This window comes from Alligator sinensis, unplaced genomic scaffold, assembly GCF_000455745.1.
Source record: "Alligator sinensis unplaced genomic scaffold, ASM45574v1 scaffold145_1, whole genome shotgun sequence".
Classification (NCBI taxonomy): Eukaryota; Metazoa; Chordata; order Crocodylia; family Alligatoridae; genus Alligator; species Alligator sinensis.
In genome coordinates this window covers 11,582-37,906 of record NW_005842414.1, presented here as the reverse complement: position 1 = coordinate 37,906, position 26,325 = coordinate 11,582, and the positions used below count along the sequence as shown (strand labels likewise).

General features: G+C 42.9%; 1 protein-coding gene across 1 annotated transcript; it reads right to left on the bottom strand.

Moving 5' to 3' along the window:
• FUT9 (fucosyltransferase 9) lies at window positions 1-25,440 on the bottom strand. The gene is made up of 3 exons (XM_006030041.2): window positions 25,282-25,440; window positions 21,622-21,736; window positions 1-1,088 (listed from the first exon to the last, which is right to left on the bottom strand). The coding sequence occupies exon 3, from the start codon at window positions 1,078-1,080 to the stop codon at window positions 1-3; it is 1,080 nt and encodes a 359-aa protein (XP_006030103.1). The 5' UTR covers window positions 1,081-1,088; window positions 21,622-21,736; window positions 25,282-25,440.
• Window positions 25,441-26,325: the final 885 nt, after the last annotated feature.

The window sequence follows — 26,325 nt, the reverse complement described above, 5'->3', positions numbered from 1 at the left end:
TTAATTCCAAAACCATTTTTCTAAGTTACCAACAGACTTGTACTCCTGGTGTCTTTTTACATGGTCACAAGCAAGGCATGCATGTGATTCCCAGAACCTGGGAAGATGCACTGAGAAGTCCTTCCTCCAGTTAAAGTAGCTAAGATACAGTTTGTTATTTTTGTCAAGCATCAGCAGATACTCTGCTAGCTCTCTGGGGGAAAGAAAATCTTCCACATGTATGAAAGAGTTTGCTGGAATATAATTCTCATAGTTTTCTCGGGATGGGCCCAGTACCACTGGTACAGACCCAGCAAGAAAAGCATTGTACAGTTTTTCCGTAATGTAATCTTTGTGGATTGAGTTTTCAAAGGAAAGGTAAAATTTACAAGTGGAGATAGTTGGAATCAAGTTTTTATCATTCACATAGTCTCCAAATGCTTGCCCATAGGTATGGATTTCAATGTATTTGCTAAGCTCATTATAATACTTGACTCGAGCATGCTCAGGGTTCCAGTTACTTACAACCCAACACACCAGCTTCTCTTTGCTTGGGACTTCAAATGTAAATGGAGTTGTACTAACCATCATGAAGCCATAAGGCACCTGAATATCTGAATCACGTCGGTAAGTCAAGGTCAAGTTGAAAAGGTGTTCAATGCCGCTCTTCTGTGGAGTGTGAGTTGGAGACTCCAAGTTCATCCAGATCCATTTCTGGAATGGTGGTCTAGTCTGCTGAGGTAAATTAGTCAGATCCCAGCTGATGTCTCTGTGGTGAATGAGAACGGCATGGGATCTGTTATATAATGAGCGGTCAATAGTCAGATGGCACCCATGGATGTTGAACATTGTTTGACAGGATGCAAGGTCAAATGTCTGACCAAAGGGCCAAACCCAGATCAATATAGTAGTTTCATTAAAATTATCATTTTTTGGAGAAAAGAAGCTTTTCATTTTCAAAACTGAGCTGGCAGACTCTATAGGACCAGAGATCCAGCTGTTTGTTGGTTTGATGTAAATAAGCAGAAATGCCATGAAACAACCCAGGACAACGAGGATAATTAAAAATGGGCGAAAAATTCCTTTTGATGTCGATGTCATAATTTGTTCTGGAAAAAAAAGAGAAAGGGAGAACAGCGTCAGGTGTTCAATTATGTATAAGTGTGCCATTAAACAATCACACAGCAAAATGAATAGCACTTTCAATATTGACAAGCCATTAAAATGTGCGGATTTACTCACAATCTTCTGAAGTATTTTCAGTAAAAAGTATGTAACTCTCCATATACCACATATGGTAAACAGATGGATAACACCCTATTTTTCCTTTGCATTTGGAAAACTAATTTAAAATTAAATAAAAGAGTGAGTAGGATTTGGATTTATATGACTATACCATTATAACTCACTCTGCAGGGCTGTGTGCCTTTTTTGCTTGTTCTATCATATAGGGCGATTCTAGGAAGAAGCACAGACAGACAGACACAAAATTCTCCTTGGATTCCTTTCTTGCTCCTGAGTAAGGATTAATTTACTCTAGCCTTTTCTGTGGTTTAGCATGCTCCCTAACAAGTGAATCACTTTTGGTAGAGAGGGAACACTGATTTCCAGAGGAGAATGACCATCTACATCTGCCTTTGGGGACATCAAAATGATCAGAAAAGGAATCCAGAAATACTGGCTCCCAACTCCTGTGCTCCATCCCCTAGATGCACGTTGTTTCTATATAAAGGAAAACAAGTCATGATAAATTACTCCCAAAGGTTACATAGAGATTTTTTATGCCCAAACCCTATTTGCGAGTAGTACAGTTATAGAGCATTGGAAAAGTAGCAGAGATACTGCAATTAAGAGAAGCACGATTGTTTTTTCCTGTACTGCTCCTTTGCAGATTTATGTGCATGCAATTTCCTCTTTCTATTAGCATACAGTATAAGACCTCTTTTTCCCCAACTGTGCATTATGGCCCACTGCTTGCTTCCTGGTTTCCTATTTTAAAGAGGGAAGAATGGGGAGAAAGAGCAAGATGACTCCAGAGTGGGTGGCTCTTGTACAGCCAAACAAATAGGGGTGGCATGTTGCCAATCCCTCTGCTCCTAACTGTGGCAGGGGTTGGCAATCTACAGCCTGTGGGCCAGTTCCAGCTTGTAAAGAGGTCTGATCCTGCCCAGAGAGGCCAAATCTGGCATGGGGGATTGGTAGCACGAAGCTGTGCCGTGCCACCTGTCTCCTCTGCAGTACTCCTCATAGATGTGGAGCAAGCTGTGCTACTGTGCCTGTGGTGGGCCAGTAGGGGGCGCTCTTGCATTGAGCCGCCCACCTCCCTGCGCCCGACCACCTTCCAGGCTCTGAGTGCCTCCCTTGGGGTGCCTCCCGTCCGGCCCACCCCTTCCCTGGAGCACACCCGCTAGCCTGGGGTTCCCGCTGCCACCATCCAAGGCTCTGGACTCACTTCTGGCTCTGCGCACCTTGGAGAACACAGGCCTGATCGTCCAATAGGTCCTAGACCCAATATAAGCACTTGGGGCACTTCCCAAGTCAGGGGCTGATTAGGGAAGCCTCCCTTAGTCCACAGACCTAAGGGGCCTCCTCAGCATAATTTAGACCCACCCCTCAATAAGTCTCCCACACCGGTCACAAAGGAGAACTTTATTGATTACAGGGGGTAGGGTGGAAACAGGGTAGAAGGTAGAGCAGTATCATAGAAATCTTACAGGAATATCAAAGGAATCCCATAGAGCAAACCAGGGTGGCTGAGGTAGCCGTTTAAACACACATCTGAGTTACTGAAGCTAAATATCTGATTGGATCTCGAGCAGCTTACTCACTCGCATCGTCCAGAGGTGGTTGTTGTTCCCTCTGGAGGCAGGGCACTCTTGGAGCATGCGGTGATGAGGAGAGAGCCAGTTTCAGATTCACCTGGATGACCGCATGGCTAATGGCTCCTTCTTCCTGGACCGGGCCCTTAAATAACCTCTCTGACCTCAGCAGCCCAGTCCAATCGAAGCTGCCAATACTGGCCACAAGCTGACCAATCTCCCAAGCATCCCTGGCTACCTGGGCCTGCACGCAGGGCCGGGCCTTTCCCCCCTGCCCAGGTGACTAGAACATCGCCTCCCAGGCGCCAGGCTTTTGTCATGCAGACAAGGTGGGAGATCCCCGCCCTGAGGGATTCAACACCAGACTCTCAGGCTGGTGGAGACAGATCTCTGGAGAGGGGCACTGACGGGGGCATTTCTGCCACAATGCCTTCCTTCGCTAATAGGTCAGGTATTTTCCACAAGAGTGAGTTTAGACAGCTGGCTTACAGCCATGGATTATCTGCAACCTCCAGCTTCTGTTGGAAAGAGGCTGCCAAATCCTGCTATAAGACAGTGGTGTTCAACCCCTTAGAATGGGTTGCTTGTAACCTGGCTACACCACAGGCCACCTGACTATCTCATCTAGTGGGGTGAGGGAGGAGGGAAGACAGGTTGCTGCCAATGTCAGAGTGGGATAGAGAGAGCAGGGAGAGCTGTGGAGAGAATATGTGGCATGGCACAAGACAGGAAAGGGGATGTGTTGGGTTGAGCTGCTTGCTGCTGTTCCCCTGTGCCATGGCCAGATCAAATTGCTTTAGAGGTCAAATCCAGCCTGCAGCTCACATGTTTAGCACCGCTGCACTGAGGCATTTGTATATATGATAATATAATAATAGCTAAATGGAGAAGGCTGTTTCATGGAATAGAAAAGGAGAAGTTGCCACCAATCCAAGAGATCTGGAAATGCATAAATTACATTGCAGAAGACCAATTATGCAAGGCAGTTTAGTTACGTCACAAATATTTGCATGGCTTCTTTATATTTCTATGACTTAAGACTATTGCTGCTTACCAGTTGCTTTCATAACATTTATTCTGAAGAGTCCACATCCAAATATAAAATCCCCTTTATAACAAACAAAAGCTAACATCCTCCTCCCACAAAACACAATCCCTCCTCTCCAAAATACCCCTATCATTCAAAATAGTATGAGGAAGATTTTAGAAACCTCAAAGCCTCCTAAGCTAGTCCAATAGCTCCCTGTACTTAACTTTAAAAAATAAATATCTAAATAGAGCATTAAGGCCTAAAAGGATGTTTTGGTTTAGAGGTCTATTAACACAACATGTTTTTGGATGCATTGTAATGGTAAATAGCAAAGTGCAAAAATAGCAGTTTAGTTATAATAAAAATAAAGTGTATGAATATTGTGTGTGTTCCTTTCATTCATGGATCTACTGACCCATTATTGCCTAGGGCAAAAAAAAATCTTATAAAAAGGCTAATAGCTTCAGTTCTTACAGCTCTGCTATTTTACTGATTCCTCTTCAGCCATTCACCCCTCAAAGTGTGACGCAGGCTAGCCTGTGTCTTTGCTTACACAAGCAGAAGAGAACTACATCCAGTAAACCGGCCCTGGAGAGAGTAGAAAAGGAAAAACTGTTGCCATCAACATTGTCTTATTTTCTCTTGATCCATTTAAGCTCCTCCATTACAGTATTGTGGGTTTAGTACCTGCTTGTTACAGTCACAGTTATCTGAAACACCCTGTCCTGTTGTCAGGTGCTGAGCCTACTAGGAATGTGTTGTGGGGGAGGTGAAATACTGCAAAGGCAAGAGACTCATACCCACCCCAACATAACAGAAGTAGAAATGACCATCTTGGGAGAGGGTGCAAAGTTTTAAAGAAGACACCCTAGGCACAGCTAACCTGCGAAAGAGAGGATGTTTGGATTAAACTTCACATTACTTTAATATTTTCTTTGCTAGAAGCCAATTTGCAGGAATGGGATGATTATAGTTGAAGAGCAGTTTGGGGAAACTATCTAATGACAGAAACTCTTCAGGGTTTGGGTTTGAGGTGGAGGGTGTCTTTTTTCCAAATAAGAGCTTTCTACAGATGCATAGTTCATTTCCAATTTGTCTCAGTTACTTCATAGTTAGAAAACCTACATCTACATAACTGGCAAGGTACTGCTTATGCTGGACTCCTGTTAAAAAGAAAAAATAAAAATAAATCCATGCAGTAAGTCACTGCCCAGGGAAGTGTGTGTGGGCATTTTTATATGGCATCCTATTTTGATGGCACTCCAACTGCCTTCCTACACTGCTTTGTATCCTGCTGCACAAGTCAGTCTGTTTACCTGTGAATTGCTCTACAGCTCTATGGTAGAGCTGGTTAATCACCTCCTTGTTTAAATGCGGGTGCATAGGTCTAATTGAATTTGCACGCTCATGAAATCAGCTTACAGCTAGTATTTATACCACTGTTTTGCCCACCTAAAATTAGGCGATGTCTTTTATCTCCTTGCTGTCTAGGGACAGGCAAAGGGTCAGGGTTCCTGAAGATAAGACACCATAAACACAGGTACTTTGAGGCCTGGTAGGGAGAATAAAAAGGGAAGAACTGCTGACTACACAGCATTGTGACAAAGAGGATGACATTAGGTGCTTGATTAGAGCTAAAGAGGTAAGAGGCTTAAAGAAAGCTAGGACTAACTAGACTTCCAGAAGTGCTTCTGCCACCCGTGAGTATTATAAGCAGCTTTAAAGGGTTTTGCCACCATCTTGCCTCTCTTTGTGGGGGACACTGGAGATGAAAGCAATGCTGGTGACCACAGGAACTTTGTCTAAGATAAAGGACTAGCTGGAATCTAGGACCTCATCTCCATACAGGAAACCAAGCAGATGACAGAATAGTCCAAAGTGGACTCAGAAGCAAAACACACTTCCAGGGTGGTTATACATGTGCTCCAGGAGGCGGGGGGGAGGGCGCTTTAATAAGAGCTGGTCCCAGAGCTACTCTAATTAAAGTGCTGAGAGTGTCACATGTATCAGTCGAATGAGCTTTACTTAAAGCACCCCTGGCACCACTTTTCAATACAGGAACACTGATATACGAGATGCTGCAGTCTGCTGGATTGCAGTAATTACCACGCTCCAGTAGACTCGATTAATTGAGTCTGCTCTGACACGCTATAATTACAGTGAGTCAGAGCCGCCTCAATGCATGTGTATAGGTGCCCCCAGAGACGTGGATCCAGCCTTTGAGCCCTGTGCACATTCAGCAGACTGGAGACACTGCAGAGGTAAGTATCTTTTGGTTTATATTATTTTCCTTTATTATAAATAGTTAGAATTAAATGCCACAGTATAAACTTGTTACAGTTTTCTGGGTGCTCAGTGGGCTCCATTATATGGGTGGATTGACTTTCTTAACCTTCAGCTTTCCATACACACTCATGATCAAAACTGTAAACATAATGAAGGAGACTTGATTAGAACCACTTTGGCTATGAACATTTAAAATATCTCTGCTGCTTTCACCTACTCACAGATCACATCACCTTTTTGTTTCCTGATTTCTGCTTTCAACCTCCTGTCATGGTATTCATTTCCACCCCACTCCCCCCCCCACCCAACCCAAACTTCCCCAAATCTCATGCTCCAAAAATGGAACTGCCAGGGGAGTAGGACTTAACCATGTTCATGTTACAATAGCTGCTGCCATGGCCACCCCCTTTTTCTTTTAGGGCTGGCCCTCCTATTCCAGCAGCTCCTTACCCTGATACCTCTTTTCCTTTCCCTCTTTGAACATGCATGAATCAAAAAAGAAACCCAAATATAAAAGCATAGAAATGTGTTCACTGAGAGGATTGCCAGCTAAGACCTTTTTCATTTTTCTGATTATGTTGCTATAAAGTACATTTGAGAACACTAGCATTTTCTACGTGTTTTTTTTTTTCCATTTCAAAAGTATAGTGTTTATCAGTGCAAGACTGCTTTCAGTACAGAACTTAGCAAGGTTTTTTTCTAAAGTCAAACCTGGCATTGCAGCAGTAAGCAAACTCCCATTTCGGAAACACACAGAGGTAGTAACAAGGCACCAATAACATTAACTCCATGCTGAGCTAGTATACCAAGTAAGCTAGTGTACTTATTTTTTACTGCAAACTAAGTGTTTGCCTACAGAAGAAAAATAACTTCCATATGGAGAGAAGGCTATTATGACTGTATTGCAAGACATAACTGCCAGCTTACTCATTGCAAAACAGATAGCTCTGCCTTTCCTCAGGAAAGACCATTCTGGTGAATAACATCAACGTATATCTTGTTGGATAGGCACTTTCTTTCTTTTCTGGTTACAAGAATTAGGGGAACACATCCTCCAATGTTAGAACTGTCTTCAGAGATGCAAGTGTAATAACTAGTCTGGGCCCCGGGTCTCCTGAAAGCCCAGGTTACAAACCCACCACTGGTAAGTACAGTCCAGGAGAACACTAACTGCATCATCCTATGTACCAATAAGTCACTACAGACAGTCTACAAGAGCTAGGGAGCTGGTTGCATCAGGATTTCAAAGTGCATGAAAAGAAAAGTAGAAAATGCCTTTATATCTTCAGAGTGTCTCAAGAGTAGAAACTAAGCTTAGAAAGAGATGCTGAGGATGGCAACTCAACATTAAAGGAAAAAAAAAAAGCTTTATATCATGGACATTGAACAAAGAACAATATCTCTGCGTTAATTTTTTTTTTTTTGGCCTTACTTACACATAGGATCCTCATGTGACTGGGTCAGACCCTCCCGAACAATGAGTTTATCAATTACTCAAGGGGTAGCAAATCTGAGGGGGAAAGAAGAAAGATATTTGATGACCTCCCAGCAGCTTCCAAGAAGCAGAGCCAGGCAGCTCAGGTGTAGAAATGGTGTCTTAAGGTTGAGAAACAGAAGAACGGGTGGCAAACAAAAAGGTGGCAAAGAAGGGCTTTTCCGTGACCAGGAAGCTGCCAGAACACAGCCTTGCAGTGGCTGTTGAATAGGCTAGAGAGATGCCGAGGCAGCTGAAATCATGAACAAACAAACATTATTTCAGGAAATCCTGATCTGTCAAAACTCTCCCTCCCCCTTCTCTTCTGACACACTGTATCAGCTACATCGAGCTGCTCTGGTCTTGTGGGTCCTACAGGTATCATCTACCTGGAACAGCAATTTGCCAACAGCTCCTTCCTGCACAGCCCTGAAGGTAGCAGCTTCACCACTGATCCCTCCTATACAAACAGGAGCTTGCTGGCATGCTGCTCCAATGCATGACCAAGAAGGAAGGTTGTAACTTTCCAAGCTAAAAGCATGAGCTGCTTATTTCGAACAGCACTGTTTTCACTGCTTTGCTGTTTTCATGGCATTTCCCCGCCCCCCTCCTGCTTATTTTTATTTAAGTCCATATTTGCACACTTCCTCTGAGTCAATTTGTCCATATTTATATTTTTGGAACATTAAGGAATGGTTTTATTCATTTGTGGTGAATTTCACATGAACTTCTTTTTGAAAGTTATTTCAGAGTACATTGGCCACAAACTACAGGTTGATTGAAAACCAGCAAATAAATTACATGTAGCGAAAGCACAACCTCAGACTTCAAAATTTGAGTAAGTTACTGAAGGTACAAACGCGGGAAACAAACTTTACCTAGTGAACCCCTCCCCAACACTCCTTATTCAAGCAAACCATGGAATTGTCATCCTGGAGCCATACCTCACACAGGAAAAGCACATGAAGCAAGTTACGACAAGTTACACACCCACACACAAATGTGCGTGCGTATGCATGCACACACGCAATAAATAAAAAAGATGGACACTATATTCAAAGTAGGATTACAGAGTATTCCTTGAAACAGGCTCCTGGCAACTAATTTTGGAGAAGGTAGCCTGACAATTGCTTACAGTGTTTCAAAAACCTCTGCAACAATCAGCCCTCAGAAAGACTCTCTTTCTTTTTCTCAACATTGTTCTGCAAAATACAGTGTGTTCAGTTATGATTGCAGACAAACGCAGTGTCCAGAGGGGAGCACCTGGGCTAGGTACAGACATTCAAAAAGTCCCAGGTGGAATTGATCCAAGTTACACCATTTTCTGTAAGCGGCGTAGTTTCAATTAGCAGTGAACAGAATACACATACATCATTTGGGGGTGAGGGGAGGAAAGCTTAGACTGGATACCTCCATTTTTAAACTAGTTTATGTGTACTGAACTTCTGTTCTGTTATGGGTATAGACTGGTTCCTGATCAATTATACTAGTAAAAATGTAACGTCTTTACCTGGCCCTGGGGGGACTGGGCAGGGAGCAGACACTGGAAGGGGTACCCACTTGCTGCTGCGACTGTCCACAGCTGAACCTGGCACCCCATGCAGCTGCTCACTGCAGTCAGTCCCTGACTGGAGCTGGGTATGAGCAGTTCTGGCGCTTCTTCTACACCTGGGATAGCTGGGAATAGTGGCAGCCCCTCTTCATATGCCCAGAGGCAGACCCTGGTGGGCAGGGAGAGGGGGGAATGGGAAGTGAGGGAATGTGCAGTTGAGTGCTGGGGGAGAGGGCCTGAAGGTGACTCAGAAAAGTCGCCACTAGTTGCTGCTGTAGCAAGGATCAGTCAAAGATCAAACAAAACCCTGGGGCTGTCTGGCCATTTCCTTACCCTCTTCCTGTCCTTAAAGAGGGAAAGTGATTGGTGAGGTGCTACTGGCTAACTGGGTCCTGGAAAGAGCAGAGGGAAAGGAGGGAGAAGGAGGCAGAACCTGAGAAGCTGTTGGAGGGCATCAGCAGGTCCTGTCTGTCTACTGGTTGCTACAGGATGGGTATTGGGCTTGGCTCCATCTCAGAAGATCAGTTTCCTGGGTTCAAATCATGGCCCTAACAATAAACATGCAAGTTGCTTAACTTCCTGGCACCATGCCAGCACCGACTTGTTACCACTACGTAACAAACTCTGATTATCCACATCTCAGTTAACTGCATACATTAGATAAGTAGTGAGGCTGAAATGGCAATATACTTTGTAGCTGTTAACTCCTTTCTAACACTTTTCTGCAAATGTATTACTTTGTAACCAGTTGTATTTTGCACCAATTTAAAGGGGCCAGTAACATGAAGAAGAAGCTGTTGTCAATAAGGGGACAATAAGCCTTGAAAATAACGACAGTTTCTGGGCTGCTAACACTGACAAGTTTACATACTTAACACACACTGATTTTTCTTACATTGAGTCTGAATAAGTACATACCATGGGTAAATGAGAAGGCTTGTCTTCTGTCCCAAGGTATGTATTTAAATGGAGTAGACTGTAATAATTTATAGGCATTGACAAGCCCTATAACTTGCAGTGATAATACCTTCAAATATTTCTTACATCTCCATAACAAGAGCCCCAGTAGTTGATCTGCCTAATGCTTAGCTTCTGACTAATGGCAATCAGAAGTGTTGGGCCTTCCAGATGGTGATGACCACATGTTTCCAAATACAGATGGAGAGCTCTCCTGTTCATCTGTTTTTCTGTGACAAGCTACCCTCCCCTCAACTAACTTTCAGGGAAGTGCCCTTTGTGATCTTAAGGTTTTGCAGACATGGCTGGTCACCCCAGATCAGCAGCATGATCCTCTTCCACTATTTGATGCTTGCCCCACAAGCCCACAAATGAAGCTGATGTGAGAAAAAAAATCCATCCATCCCCTCCCCCTTGAAATATATTCTTCCATGACATCCTTCTTTTACCTCTTTTTGGCCCTCTCCCCCCCCTGTTCTTCCCATGTAGCTTCAGGCAAGCTAGCATCTGCTGTCACTGCTATTTCCAAAACTTCAGGAAAATCTCTCTGGCAGTGCAGTGGCTGGCTTGCAAAACTCCAGCTGTCCAGAAGCAACATGTCAAATACATCTGCACAAACTCCTGAATATTTACATCATGTCACAGAGCACAGTAGGATGGCTGGTTAACAGTTCGAAAATCATGCTAGCTAAGCCAGAAGGAGATGTAGGAAAGAAACCATGGCATTTTTAGAGCTTGACCCAACTCCAGTTGCTTCCAGAATGTGCTTCTCAGTGGAAGGGATTGCACAAAGAATTGAGCCCATTAGTGACACAAAGGAGTATAGGATGCCTGTTCACAATACTGAGCATTGATAGCAGAGGATATCTCTGCCATGTGGAAGTAATGATTCATAGAGTAATAAGAGTCAGTTGTCAGGGTGGATATAGGTCCTGCACATGTGGAGGATACATCACAGCATCACACTGAGAAGTAACTCCTCACTTCTTCCCAATATAGACAAGCTCTGAAACTGTCACTGGGATAAACCCTGCCCTTTCTGCAGATATTGCTGCAGATTTCTGCATGAATCTTGCCATAGGTGTAGAAAGAAAGCCTTAAGTGTCCAGCAGGAAACCCTGAAATCCTCATAGGTCTAATCTCATTTGGGTTTGTAAAGTGAAACAGAATGTTGCCTCTTGTGTCTTCTCTAGTGTCTTTTCTTGCCAAGAGCACAGGGGGGTACTATTGTGCATTTATTCATCTGACTTCAAACTACTCTTATATGGAGAAATATAGGATTCCATTGTTTCTTGCCTGCTGTCTAAAGTATATAGGGGGGATGTTTAAAAGGTTTATGATGGAACATAGTGGAATATCCTTAGGTTAATCCAATGGAGGAATTAACGCAGTACACACAGAAACTGTGACTTTGGCAAAGACCAGCTTGCCCAGCATGAACCCAGACAATTTGGAAGTCATGCCTGTAGGCTGGGAGTCAGTACTGTCCCAGAGGTGTTACTAATCTTAGACCCAACCATCCTGGTTAATATTAGCTATAGCTCTGAATAAACTAGACATTATTTCTAGCAGCAGGATCTGATTCCATGATCATTGTGACACATAAGAAAAAAAATAATGAAAAACAACATGTTAAGGTTCATAGAATCATAATAATTCCAGGTTCATGTAGTCCAACTTATTACACAAATGTAGGGTTTGCTGGCAACTGCCTGTCCAACTTCTTCTTTATGGCAGCCTTTCAAAGGCTTGAAACCTATTAGCCATAGGAATCTACCAAAATTGGAGTGGCCACCCCACAATTTTGTGGTCTGAACTGGCACCAGTTGCCATTTCCATCTCTGATTGGCCACGGGGCCCCAGAAGTCCTGTCCCTCCTCAGAGAGGCATTGTACATGGTTAGGAATTTTCTTAATGCTGTGAATTGTTCTCTTGATTCAGTGCAAATGGCTTTGCCTATACTTTCCCATGCAGGTGTGAAAAGCTATTTTGATTGGTCCTTTGAATTTTTCCTTTTTATCTGGCATTCATTTGCTCTGAATCCAGAGAATAATTCACAGCATTAAGAACATTAAGAACCATGTACAATGGCTCTCTGGGGAGGGGCAAGACTTCCAGGGCCCCTTGACCAATCAGAGGTGAAAATGGAGACTGGTACCATGCTTGGACCATCTATCAGTCTCTGGGGAGGGGCAGGTCTTCTGGGGCCCCTCAGCTGAGCAGAGGTGCTGGGAGGGCCCATCATGTTCTATCACACAAATCTCCCTCCCTTTTCAGGAATCACAGAAAACTAGAGTTGGCAGAGAACTCTGGAGGTAGTCTAGTCCAGGCCCCTATTCAAAGCAGGGCCATCCCCAACTAGATCATCCCACCCAAGGCTTTGTCTGGCTGTGTCTTGAAAAGCTCCAAGGATGGAGATTCCATCACCTCTCTGGGTAACCTGTTCCAGTGCTTTATCACCCTACTAGCGAGAACATTCTTCCTAATGTCTAACCTAAACTTCCTTGCTTTAGACTGTTGCTCCTTGTTCTGTCATCTACCACCACTGACAACAATTTAGCTTCATCCTCTTTTGAACCCCCCTTAGGTAGTGGAAAGCTGCTATTAAATCCCCTCTCAGTCTTCTCTTCTCTGGACTAAATAAGCCCAGTTTCTTCAGGCTCTCCTCATGAGTCATATGCCCCAGCTCCCGAACCATTTTTTCTTGCCCTCCACTGGACTCTCTCTCTAGTTTGTCCACATCCTTTTTGTAGTGGGGGCCCCAAAACTGAACACCGTATTCCACATGTGGCCTCATCAGTGCTGAATAGAGGGGAATAATCACTTCCCTTGCCCTGCTGCCAACTCCCCTACCAATGCAACCCAGTGTGATGTTAGCCTTCTTGGCAACAAGGTCATACTGTTGGCTCATATTCAGCTTATTGTCCACTGTAACCCCCAGGTCCTATGGGCGAAATGTTGAAATGCTTTGAAACAGCTTTGAAGGAGTGAAACAAATCACTGTCCCTTTGAAATGAAACCATGCTGTTTCACACAGTCCTATGTGCCCACTGCAGTAGTCTGAGCTGACCTTGCCTGTGAAGACTGAGGCAAAAAAGGCAATGAGCATGTCAGCCTTTTCTGCATCCTGTTGCAAGGTTGCCTCCCCCATTCAGTAAGGGACCCACACTTTCCCTGATCTTCCTCTTGCTACTGACATCCTTGTAGAAACCCTTCTTGTTACTCTTCACATCCTTTGCTAGCTGCAACTCTAGTTGTGCTTTGCCTTCCTGACTTCATCCCTGCATGCCTGAGCATACTCTTATACTCCTACCTTATAAGAAGTGGGAATTTGTCCAAGTTTTCACTTCCTATAAGCTTCTTTTTTTTATTTCATTTACTGAAGAGTTCCCTGCAAAGCCAAGCTGGTCTTCTGCCATGCTTGCTAGTCTTCCTGTGCATCAGGATGGTTTGCTCCTGCACTCTCAGTAAGGCTTCTTTAAAGTACAGCCAGCTCTCCTGGACTTTCTTTTTCCCTCCCCCCATACTTCAGGATGCCAGGGCTTCCCACCATGTTTTGTTTACAGCTCTCTTCTCCGCCCCCGCTCCCCCACCCTTCACTCACTGGCTGTTTTTGTGCTTTTTTGTAGTTCTCACTTTTTCACAAGGGATCTACTGATTTTGCAGTTTCTGTGAAAATCGCAACGCTGCAATTTTGATAGGTACCTAATTACCTGATGCCTCCTGCCCACCTTGTTCTCTCAACCTTTCCTCATATGGTTTATAGTCTAACCTCTTAGTTATCTGTTGCTCAACTCTGTATCCATTCCTGCCCCTTTTTAGTTGTAGTGGTGTAGTCACAGCCCCTTCAACAGTGCAGCTCACCTGTGGCTCACCAGTGAGGGGCTGGGAAACCAGCTGTGTCTGGTACTAGGCTCAGCAGCAGTGGTAGGTCACTGCTCCCTGTCCCCTCCCTTGGGTTTTACCCACTGGCCAGAGGGACTCCAGCTGCTGAGTGTGGCTCCACGGGGGTGCCAGGCTGGGGTGGGGATGGTCAACATTGGCAGTCTGGGAACAGTTAGAGGGACTGGGCAGGGAGCAGACACCAGGAGGGAGGACTTTGCTGCTGCTGCCACTGTCCTGAAGCCTGGCACCCCATGCAGCTGTCTCACTGCAGTCCCTGGCTAGAGCTGGGTATGAGCAATTCTGGGGCTTTTCCCATGGCCAGAGGGGGCAGTGCCTAGGGGCAGGGGAGGCATGGAGGTGGGCTGGGAAGTCATACCTGCTTTGGGGATTCAAAAAAGTCCCCAGTAGCTGCTGCTGTGACATGCTGGTGCAGGGGGCAGGGGGTGGGGGGAAGGAGGAGTGTCCCAGTTGCATCTTCCACACTCTTCTTTTCAAAATCCTAGATATGTCCAAATGAAGGTATACCCAGCACTGGGTAGAGTTTTGAGTATCACATTCCATGCTATACATAGTATACTAAAAGCGTAAGAGTGCATTTGATTTTTTTTGTCCCTAGTTGTAACATCTTACACTTGCCTTTGATTAATTTAATTCTGTTGCCTAGTTGCCCAATTTTTCAATTTATCAAGATCTTTCTGAATTCTATCTTCCAAAGTATTTGCAACCCCTCCTTGTCTGTGTCATCTGCAAACTTGATTAGGAAGCTATTTCTTTATCCAAAGCATTAATAAAAATAGCAACCAACACTAGACCCAGAAAAATCTGTGCAGAACCCCACCTGAAACCTACCATCATGACACTGATTCATTTGAAGCTATTTTTTGCTTGCAGTTATTTCAGTCAATTATATATTCACCTGACAGTAATTTTACCTCCAGTCTTCTTATGAGAAAGTCCTGTGGAACTGTTCCAAAAGTTTTGCTGAAGTCCGGGTATATTACGCTCACCACATTCCCTTCATCTAACAAACTGGACCCCATTAAAGAAGGAAATCAAGTTGCTTTTGCATGAGCTGTTCCTAATAAAGCCATGTTGACTGCTAGCAATCACTGTTTCCTCTTGCAAGTGTTTACAATTTTTTTAATAATCTATTCTAGTAACTTCACAGGTACTGAAGTCAAGCTGACTGCTTTATGAATTCTCAGTTCCTTCTTTCTCTTTAAAGTTTGGCACTATGTTAGTTCATTTTCAGTCCTCTAGGACTTTGCCTGTCATGTACGACTCTGTAAATAATATTGCCAGTGGCTCCAAGATTTCTTAGGCTAGTTTCTTCATCACCCTGGGATACATTTCATCAGACCCTGACAACTGAAATTTATTCAAATTTGTCAAAAGCTCTTCTCTGACCAGCTCTACTAATCATGATCCACAGCGCCTCTCCTTCTTTGTCTCTATTCATTTTATTATTTCTCTGGTTACTATTTATTTAGTCAAGATTTGACTGGTTATTTTGGTGCTGTGCTAAATTAGGTATCTATATTGGATATGAGAACTATACAGGAAGCTAATTCTTCTTAGGACTTAATGCTGGTTTTAATGTGTGATACCTTGAAAGCAGCTGGTCCTAGAAACCTGGGGAATAGGCACTCCTCTCATGTGAGGAGCCAGTTGAGATAGGGTTGCCAAATTTCCAGGTTCAAAAAAGAGGACACCTTGGGGGGGCGGGGCGAGGAGGGAAGGTATATGGTTGTCGTGGGGAGGCAGTGATATGCCCATGCCCTACCTCTGCCCCTCACTCCCAACCCACAGTACCCTGCCCCCCAGGCCACGCTGGTGCCTCTTACTCCCAACCCACAGCTCCCTATCCCTGCTGATACCCCTCTTACTCCCGACCCACAGCCTCCTGCCTCCCCACCAAGCCCTGCTGGTGCCCCTCACTCCCAACCTGCAACCCCCTGTCCTCCCTGAGTTCTGCTGCCCATGCAGCTCCCTGCTGCCCCCAAAGAACCACTCCCTTCCCCTGCCGGAGGGGCAGGCACCTCCCCTGCCTCCTCACCCTGATGCAGCTCCAGCACTGGCAGCATGCACATGTGCATGCGCGCACACACACACACACACACACGCGCGCGCATGTGCATGCACACACACACATGTGCACCCCCCCCCTACAGCTCCCCAGTCCTGACCCTCCAACTTCTGCTCCCCACAAACTTACCTGCCTGCAGCTGCCAGGGGGTCACGTAATGCCTCTGCCTCCAATTGCCCTTCCACCTTGCTCTCCCCAGCCCCAAGCTGCACCTTGCTAGGGCAAGCTGGGAAGTGCTGGGATAGCAGAGCCAGATCAAAATCCCAGACATTTGCTGATATTTAGAAAAAATGCCTGGATGGAAATGGAAGGGCCTAAAAAGAGGACATGTCCTGGAAAACCCGGACGTATGGAAACCCTAGGTGAGATCAACTGAGGTGCTGGAGTTAATTAATTCATTTGAATGGTATATGGGTACTTGTAACTTAGAGGCTAGGTAAAGACATTTAAAAAGCCTGAAGTGGAATCAAACTTACATGGTTTTCTGTAAGCAGTGTAGTTTAGAGTGGTAGTGGGCAGAACGTGCCTTCACCCTTTGTGGGGGGTGCAGGGAGCAAATCTTAGAATGAGTTCTGCCGCTTTTAAACCAGTCTGTGTGTGCCAAACTTATGTTTTGTTACCAGTATAGACTGGTTTTGTGTGTCGAACTTCTGTTCTGTTCTGTACCAATTTCCAGTCACATACTGGTAAAAGTGTAATGGCTGTACCTGGCCAGATAGGCTAAAGAGAACGAAGAACATTTATAGTTTATTCATTTCTTTTCTAATACCGGTTTATATTCTTCACAAACATGCTCAGGGAAGCAAGCTTATCTAGCATTGTTTCCTGATTCTCCCACTAACCCACTTTGTGTCCTGGGAGAATCACTTTACTATTCTACCTTGAACTTTTTTCTCTGTAAAATGGGGATAATAGAGCTGATTACTCATCATTATGAAATCTTCAAGTGAGATCTACCAATTCAAACTTTTGTTCCTATTATTTACTATTGCTATTGTTCATCTTCCATTTGACAAAAATGTAATCTAAGCACGTGGTGTATAATGAAAGTGTGTCCTGGGACAGCACATCAACAAGTCCACATACAGAGGAAAAATTCTAAGAAATACAATCAATATTTTCCCTATAGAGCACCAGCAACTGGGTTTCCTAGGTGACTTACATGGATATAGTGCCAAATGAAAAAAAACAAGCACAAAAAACCCAAACAAACCAAGGAGTAGGTACATGATAGAAAAGGAGTAGAAATCAGGAATATAAAAGGAAAAGTCTTATCTTGGTGGTGAAAACGTGTGTTAATAAGTGACTCTCTTAACATAAGCAAAGTCTGAGTAATTCCCCGATAAAAAAGAAAATAATCAAAAGGCCAATCCAAATAGCTTTTCATACCTGCATGGGAAAGTATAGGCAAAGTCATTTGCACTGAATCAAGAGAACAATTCACAGCATTAAAGAAATTCAGAACCATGTACAATTGTATAAGAACACAAATAACCAAATAGAAACAGACAATAATGCAGCTAAAGAAACAGGACGTCTAAACCACAGGAATGAAACTAGAACATATTTAAAACTGAAAACAAATATCCTTCAATATTCTCCTATATACTGTAAAGCCAGCAAAACAGCCTCAAACCACATACTCCAAAGGGACAATGAAAACTCAGTTGACACCCATTTGTCAGTAATTTATTGAAGTGTCCCTTTGTGTGCATAATAAAAGGAAGGGTAAAAGAGTCTGAATTTCCAGTACAGCAAGCTGGGGAATATCAAAGCATAATAAAAGATAGTTACTGTGTAGAAGTTTTATGTAGAAGAAAAATTCCTTCAACAAGCAAGCAGGAAATTCATTTACGCATATAAATAAAAGTTGAAGGAATAATCTAAAATAGATTAAGGGAATACTACAGTAGTTATACCAACATACATGCTCTAAATAGAAACACTGGAACAGTAATAATTTTTTGTTTAATTTTGTTTTCTTCCCCTTTTCTTCTGCTTGTCCCTCTTTATTTGCCAACCTAGTGAAGTTTCTAAGAAACACTTTCAATTTGTCATAAAACGGAAGCTTTTCACATGTATTATGTTCGATATATTGCACAAGAGAAAAAAAGACAATAGTTATTACAGTGATTTAACTTATTCTAAGTACTTGTTATAAAAAATACCATTTTAAGCCTAGGTATTTCCTATTTTATTGGCCTTTTTTCCAGACTGTTTAGATAACTTAGTGATATTGGCAATATACATTTAAAACATTCAAACTTAATTTTGATTATACTTTGCATAGATATGCTAGTTGCCATGTAGTAAAAGCATTATTTATACTGCTTTACTGCTTTCTTAGTAGGTAAATGTAAAAATACTTACAATACCTTGCAAATGTAATTTTCTAAGTAGTTTTTTTCTCCATCATAAGGTATACATTCTATGCTGTCCTCTAGTACAACTCAACTGTGCTTACTCAGAGGTAAGAGGTATTTATAAGGTGGTGGGGGTGGGTGGAGAAAAAAAGATCTCATTCATGTCTACAGTTTGAGGCATTGCCCAATCACATGTATATAAGTCAAAGGACATACAATACAGCTCATTAAAAGAAGCCAACTAAGGGAAGTATACAATGTAAGAGAAAGAAATGAAGACATGAGGGATAAAAGAAAAACAGAGACAGTGATCTTTATGTGATTCCTCATTCTTTTGTTTTAGGGGGAGTAATGAAAAAGAGCAGTAGGTAGGGATGTGAGGAGGGGCGCAGGCAGGGAGAGAGTTGCCTCACAAGTTGTCTCTGTACTTTATTATTAATGTCGATGAGCAAAGGTAAGTGCGTGTAATTTGCCAGGACAACAACAGGAAAACAATGTCTGAGATTACTGGATTACCCTGAAACCTGAAAACTCAGGGCTGCGACTGAAAAGGGATTTATGCAACTAAGTTGGGCTCAGGAAATGTAGGCATCTAGGTCCAAAATCAGGATCCTGAAATTCCTGCTCAGATGCTGCTTAGCCTTGGAGATATCTAAGCTCCTTAATTTGATGCCTCAGCCCTGACCTTAATATTCCACAGGCAACTAAAATGCTGCTTCTGCACATGTCTAGAAAAGCCACATTCTTCACAGAGCTGAGCAGCTTGACACCTCAGTCATGCCTAAGGGTGAATGAGATCTCTGAACCAGGTATTTCCCTATCTATCACCCTAGAGGGGCTTGTTTCAATAGATGTGCTCTGAAAAAGACTGCTGTTACCTTCTTGATCAGTCTCCATAGGAACATGCAGGAATTGGCTGCTGATGCCTGTTATGGACTGGGCAACAAGAGACTTTCTTCTTATAATAGCTCAGAAATTAGAGCACTCATTCAAACGATGGAAGACAATTTCAATTCCCACCTCTGCCTGAGGAGATTCAAATCCATAGCCTTCAACTGCCATGGAAATGCCCCAACAACCAATTTACATGCTTGGCTGTGGTTAGTGTGTGTGCCTGGAGGTACTTCCCTATCTGCCTTTTGAAGCTATTAGCCTTTGAGACAAATTAAATGTTCAAGCTTAATTGGTTCAGAGGCCCCTGGTGCATGTTACACTTAAGATATGATTTACCAGTTAATCATGTCTTAAGTTGTTACCCAGCCACACATTAATGCAATTAGTGTAATAAAATAAGGTATAAGCCACAAAGTTATTACACAAAAAGGTATAATAACTTTATGGCTGGTTCCATGCCATTAATTGAATGTATGGCCAGGCTGGGGCACCAAGCCATGGGGTATGCCCTCTTGGCTGGGAGCCTGAATCAGCTAAGGGGCTCTCAGCCACAGGAATGCAGGATATGCTCCTACGGCTAGGAGCCCCCGCAGCTAACAGGGCTCCCAGCTTTGAGAGCATGCTAGTTGCTGGTGCAGGTGGAGCCCAGGATCATGAGCCTGGGTTCCCCCTGCACACACAATAAGGCGTGATGGGATCTGATGCTGGATCCCTCAATCGTGCCCCCTACCATGCACATGGCATGGCAGGAAGCACGATTGTGGAGATGCTGCACCAGATGTGGAGATGCCGCATCTGATACATGAGTGACTGGTGCCTCCTGAACCTTGTGGGGGGGACACCCACAGAAGCTGCTGACTTTGTTGGGGGGGTACCAGTCCTGCCGACTGTATCAGCGTTGGCCATCAGTGGGGGAACCAGCCCCATTGGGGGGGAGGAAAATGCATCCCCGTGCGCCCCCTACCAGTTGCTTACGCCGCATCATGCTTTTACTTGAATGTTTGTCAGAGGCCAAAGAATGGCAAAAAGGAAACATGACATCAGACTGGGAACTGAGTCATTTCCTGGATGCATGGAGTCCCATGTTCAACTCCATACTCTTCTTTCTAGCTAATAACTGGAAATGCATAAACAATCATTTGAGCAGGGACTAGACCTTGATGAATGCCCTAACATCTAAGTTAGCCCTGTTCTCTGTCACTTGAACAATATATCTTTAATTATTTTCTGTACTAAGGACCAGTTCCAGGAGGAAGCGTGGAGAGTGACTCACTCCCTACAGAACAGAACACAGCCTGGTGGTTATGGGACTCTTCAGGGAAGTGGAAGATGTGAATCTGAATCCTCAGAATGAAGAAGTTGAACCTGAGTCTCCCACAACATAAGTGATTTATCCACCACTTTGTCCTCCCCATCAAAAGAAAGGAATAATGTATTGCTTCCTTTTTTTAAATGAAAGGACATAGGCATCTACCTGCAAAATATGGTACAATGCTGCGAATCCCGAGTGGAGAGGCACACCTCTCAGTATGTTAAATGAGGAAAATGGGAGGATGAAGACAATATCTTGTGCTGATCATTTCCCTAACACCTAGCTCTAGATGTCCCCTTTCAGCATGCTGGTCCTTATAGACCCTATTTTGGGGCACCTAACTCTCCCCATTGAGTCTATATAGAGTCTATAATAGGGGTTTTCTGGATTAGACCACAGAGCTAAGTGCACTGAAAACATTCTGTGTTTAGGTGCTTGAAGTCCCCTTTGGATCTAGTCTGTATTATTAGACAGCTGCAGACTACAAGCAAAATAGTGGTTAAATCTCCACAGGAAATTTCCTGCAATACAATAATTGAAAGTCATGTTAGAATCATAACCCATAAAATCTCATAAACAGAGCAAAGTCAAATAATGGTATTTGAAAATCTCTTCATTCTGCTAAACCACATGTTGAGCTACTCAAGGCAGAGGGTGAGGTGACAAGAGATTAGGTTTATATTCTTATCTCTGCATTCAATTCAGTTTTTGGTCTTAGGGTAGTCTCATTTACCCTGTGCCTCAGTTTCTAGATCTGTATCCTGGTAATAATACTATTTATATGTTATATAAAGCACTCCTTTTAGAGTCCTAGAAAAAATATACTGCCCAATTTAGTAATAAGAAAGCTTTGCACTTCTAAAGTGACTTTTCATAAAGGATGTTAAAGCATTTTACAAACATTAGCTAAGCCTCAAGCACAACACTTCTGGGAAGGAAGATTTATTATTATTTTGTTTTATCGAGTCTTCAGGCAAATCTTACCTAACAGTGAAATAGAAACCAAAATAATTGCAAATATTCAGATCATGGGCATATACTTCAGCCTCCCCAAATCCTTTTAAATACATCTGCCCAGGCTTTCTTGGTAGCAGTAAGTCTGTAATAGAAGCTAAACAAGTTAATCAAGATGCAATCAATGACTTCTTTATTTTGACAATAGTAAAAAATATCTATTTCTTTTTAAAGGCTACAGTACAAACACTTCTGGGGCAGCTGAACAGGTGGTAAAATCACTAGTAATGTACTGGTGGTAAAATGGCAAAACTGGGTGCATCTACACATCAACTTTAATGCATATTAGCCTATTTTAACGTGCATTAAAGCATCACAAAAAACCATGCGCTTTCAGTAACGTACATTAAAATATGCTAATGCACCTTTTTCTAGTACCTCACAATGGAAGTACTACATTTAATATGCATTAGCAAAAGTACATTAATGAACATGTAGGTGTACTAACTCTAATTTATTTCAGGATTAAATCCCTGGAATCACATGTAGCCATATATGAAGAATCAGAAGAGAAACAAGAATATATTGCATTTGTGATTAAAGCCCTCTTACATAGGAAGTGGCAACTATCAATCTTCTTGGATCATAGTGCACACATGAGGGCCACCCAGACCTTCAATGCATATGCCTAGGCAAAAAAATTTGGAGGAGTGGAGGCTGCCCAGACTTCCTATTCTCCCTTTAGGCCACTGAGACAGAATCCAAAGACTAGACTGAATCCAGATGTTTGGTGCCTCCATGGCTGTAACTGTATGAATATCCAGGAATGGAATTGAACCCAGGTCTTTTGTGTAGTAAGCAAGGATTCTACCACTGAACCACAAGGGACTCCTCTTACATAGGAAAGACCCTAGAAAACTCAGGATGAAGTGAGAGCAGTAAGTCAGGGTCCAAGAAATCTTAGCAGAGGAAGAAGGTATAAATATCAGTATGTGTGCATGTCTATGTGTGTGTGCTCATATATATCTACATGTGTGAAAGATATAGATGCAGGAAGACTACATTTCCAACTGCTGGACATGGACAAAGACAGTGATTCTAATGAGAGGTGCTACTGTATTCCATTGTGACAACCAGCAGGTGCAGAAGGCAATGGAGTGACTATTACTGTCAGACTGGCAGGGAAAAGCAAGCGAGACAGAGCAGTGAATTCAGTGAAGCAAATGGATAGTTTGATGTATTAGAAACAAAATCTTTTCATTTCTCCCATATCTCAACCCTTTTAACACAAAGTGAGTACAAAAACCTGTCACCATCTAGCCACCCTGTGTGAGAGAATCAAAGCAATGCTGAAAGTAACTTCTGATAGGAAAATATTGTACAAGTATTTTGAGATAGCTAATCTGCCTTTAAACTTCTGGAAAAAATCCAGGGAGAAAAGGCACGCAGTGACTCAGACAGAAACTACTGAGCAGATCTGTCCAAATATGTAGCACTCGCTTGGCATTCTGCTTTACTTAATGCATTGTAAATAAACACGTGTTTTCCAATGTTGTTTGTAAGAGTCTAAATCATTAAAACATAAAGGATCTTTAAAACTGAATTTAGTTTGGATTATTTCTGCACTTGCTTTTACTTTTTCTCATGTTGGACAAGGAGGTCCAGATCCTATTCCAGCTATTAGGCACCCAAGTATAAATGCATTCTTTCCTTCTGAAGTCTCTAAAAACAAATTATTCAAAAGATTCTCTTCCTGCTCATTACGTTTTGTGACTAAGGTCTGCTGAGGGATTCATTTTCTTCTGGGGGAGTTGCTGATCTCCCAGGAGAAACCATAAGTATTCAGATGTTCAGGCTTTTTATCTCAGGGTAAAAAATGTCACTCTGGAAGAAAAATAACCTAGGAACAACCCAAATTAAATCATTCCCAGGAAATGGGTGACTGGTGCCTTCTGATTCAGAGGGGGCACTTGCCCCCCCAGTGGCTAGTCAGTGATTGGGTTGGGGGGTTCCCCCCATGGCTGATCGTGCTGACTTGGAAGTACTGGAGGCATGCCTGGAAGTGCCAGCAGCACTTCTCCTGGTGCCTCCACTCTCTGGATGGTGCTCTCAGGTGAGGAGGAGGGCACCAGCATTCCTGTCTGCCCCCACTGCGCATCACCTAAGTGGGGAACGCTGGCTGTCAGGGGGTGGACCAGTGCTCTCAGGGGGTGCATGGGCACCCCTGTGCACCCCCTACACATTGCCACTGCCCAAGAGGTTCTCTTGGGAGAGCAAATGTCTCAGAAGAGAAACAGTCCTTCAGCATCCCTTCCCCATCTCCCCCGTATGCCCCCCGCCACAAAGGAGAAAAAAATGTGGCTTGCTGGACTCTGCTGCACCGGCAGGGAGTGGAACACACTCCCTGCACAATCCCCACATTGTGCTGCATAGAAACACAGGCTGACCATGGGCAGTCTGGGTCAGCCAATCAGATCTGCCCTATGCACTGCTACCATCTGCCACCAGGCAAACTAAGGGTAGCCTTTGGTGCTTGCTGAGATGTGTGCACAGGATCCCAGCCTTAGCTGCACAGTGTCAACTGCAAGCTCTCCATACTTCTAAACCTTATCATTAAAATTTCTGTACATGTGGTTCTGACTAAGTTTCTCTACTAGGAGAACAAACGTGGGAGAATTCTCACAGATTATCTGAATGTGTGTACACAGCCTTAGGGCATTTTTACATGTGCTCTGGGACAGGATTACATGTATCAGTGTCCCTGCACTGAAAAAGTGGTGATGGGGTGCTTTGCATGAAAGCTCATCGAACGTACTTTATTTTAAAGCACCCACCACCATTTTTTCAGCATGAGGATGCATGGGGATGCTGATACACATGTTGTGAAAGGCTGCCAGACTGCATTGATTTCCATGCTTCAACAGCCTCAGTTAAGCAAGTCTGCTCCAATGCACTGGACTTCCAGCGTGTTGGAGCAGGCTGACTGCACATCTGTAGGAGCCCTTAGTCTTAAGGCAAAGATGATGTTTTGCTACAAAGCTACCATGATTCATATTTTTTGAGAACTTGGGGTAGGTAGAACAGTACAATACTTCAGTCCCTACTATGGTATAGGGTCTGGTCATGAAAAGCTATGACTTTAACTTCAGTTTTGTTTATGGTCAATTTTGTGTTGGGAGTGCTTCCAGGTCTGGCTCACAAACATGATACAGGGATGATTTTTTAAAAACTGTTTTCAATGGATTATTTTCACCAGTAACAGTAAAGAATATAGACATTTTTGATGCCCTAAATTTTTTTTTAATAACCTATGAGCAAAACAATTTAAATCATGGTGTTTTTCTTAGTCTATCATTATTTTAAAATGTTCTTTTCTATATCATTCTTGTTTCTAACATAATTTACTCCATTCAGGTTCTTATATCATGTCCAATACTTTGCTACCTGGTAAGAGAAGTGCATTAGAATAATGTCTTCTTTATTGTTATAGAGGAGAGTGAAGGACAGTGGTCCCCCAAGAGTGGGGGGATGTGTGTTAAACCATAGTGGATACAAATATGTATTTATGGTTTTTCAACTACATTTTAGTGTATTATGGCAGTGATATTATTCTCTTTTAATTATGTAAGAACATTTGAAGCTTTATGCATATGTGTGGAAGGATTTACATGCAATTTGTACCCTACCTACCAGTAAGAGTGGTTGGGTTGAGAGAAAATTAACCCTCAAGGGAGTCCAGTTTGTAGAATGGTTCAATCAGCTCATCTGCTGTTGTCCTGGTTCTACTAGTTCTTGGACCCTCATTACTGCAAGACATGTTGTTTTCTTACAGCTTTTGGCTCCTCTTACTGTCAGATTTAACCAGCTGAAGAGGCTGCAGCTTGGATCTGGCTCTGTCAGGATGAAGAACACACTGTACAAACATAAATGAAGAAATATCTTGCTCAGGAGGGTTGATATTTGCTGTCTGGGATAAACAGCAGCATCCAGTATAGCAAGCTTGTAACACAGGTGGGAGCAACTAAGTTGCTGTGGGTTACAAAATACCTATATAGCTAATGCAATATTTTAGTAGGCATTTTCCAGTAATATGTCCAAATGCCTTTAAGTAACTTGAACAAAAATGACTAACTTCAGGTTACTTAGATGGGTTTACACAACTAAGTGGGATCCTAGTCCATCCTCCTTCAGTCCTTACAAAGCTGTTGACAGAAAAAGTATCATCCCCCTTCTGTCTATTACTTCTGTTTTGTGATAATTTTATGGTTAAGATGACAGTATTTTACAAAAACAGATGCATTAATGGTATTTTAGGGACTAAAATAGGGTGGAATAGGATTATACTTAGTTACCTAAATTCAACCAGAGCAAAAGTGAGAGCAAAAGTAAAGTGAGTTTAGTGTTCTCAGTTATATTCCCTACATATATATTTTCAATTATCAACCATACTTAGAATAACCTATCACATCTATACTTCTGAAAGGGTTTAGGCATATTAGTGTACCTGCAAGGATGCTTGCATTGCTGCTGCCCGTGTAGCTTCTGCTCTGTGAACAAATACAAGTCTGTAGTTCCTAGTAGTTCTTGTAATTACTACTTGATTCAATAAAATAGGAGAAAAATATCTGTACAAATAATTTGAGATAATAAGCATCCTGAAGAAAAGAGTTAGTTTGGACTACTGATGGTGTATCTACTAAACAGCAAAGAATGTGGTACTGCCTCGAAAATTTA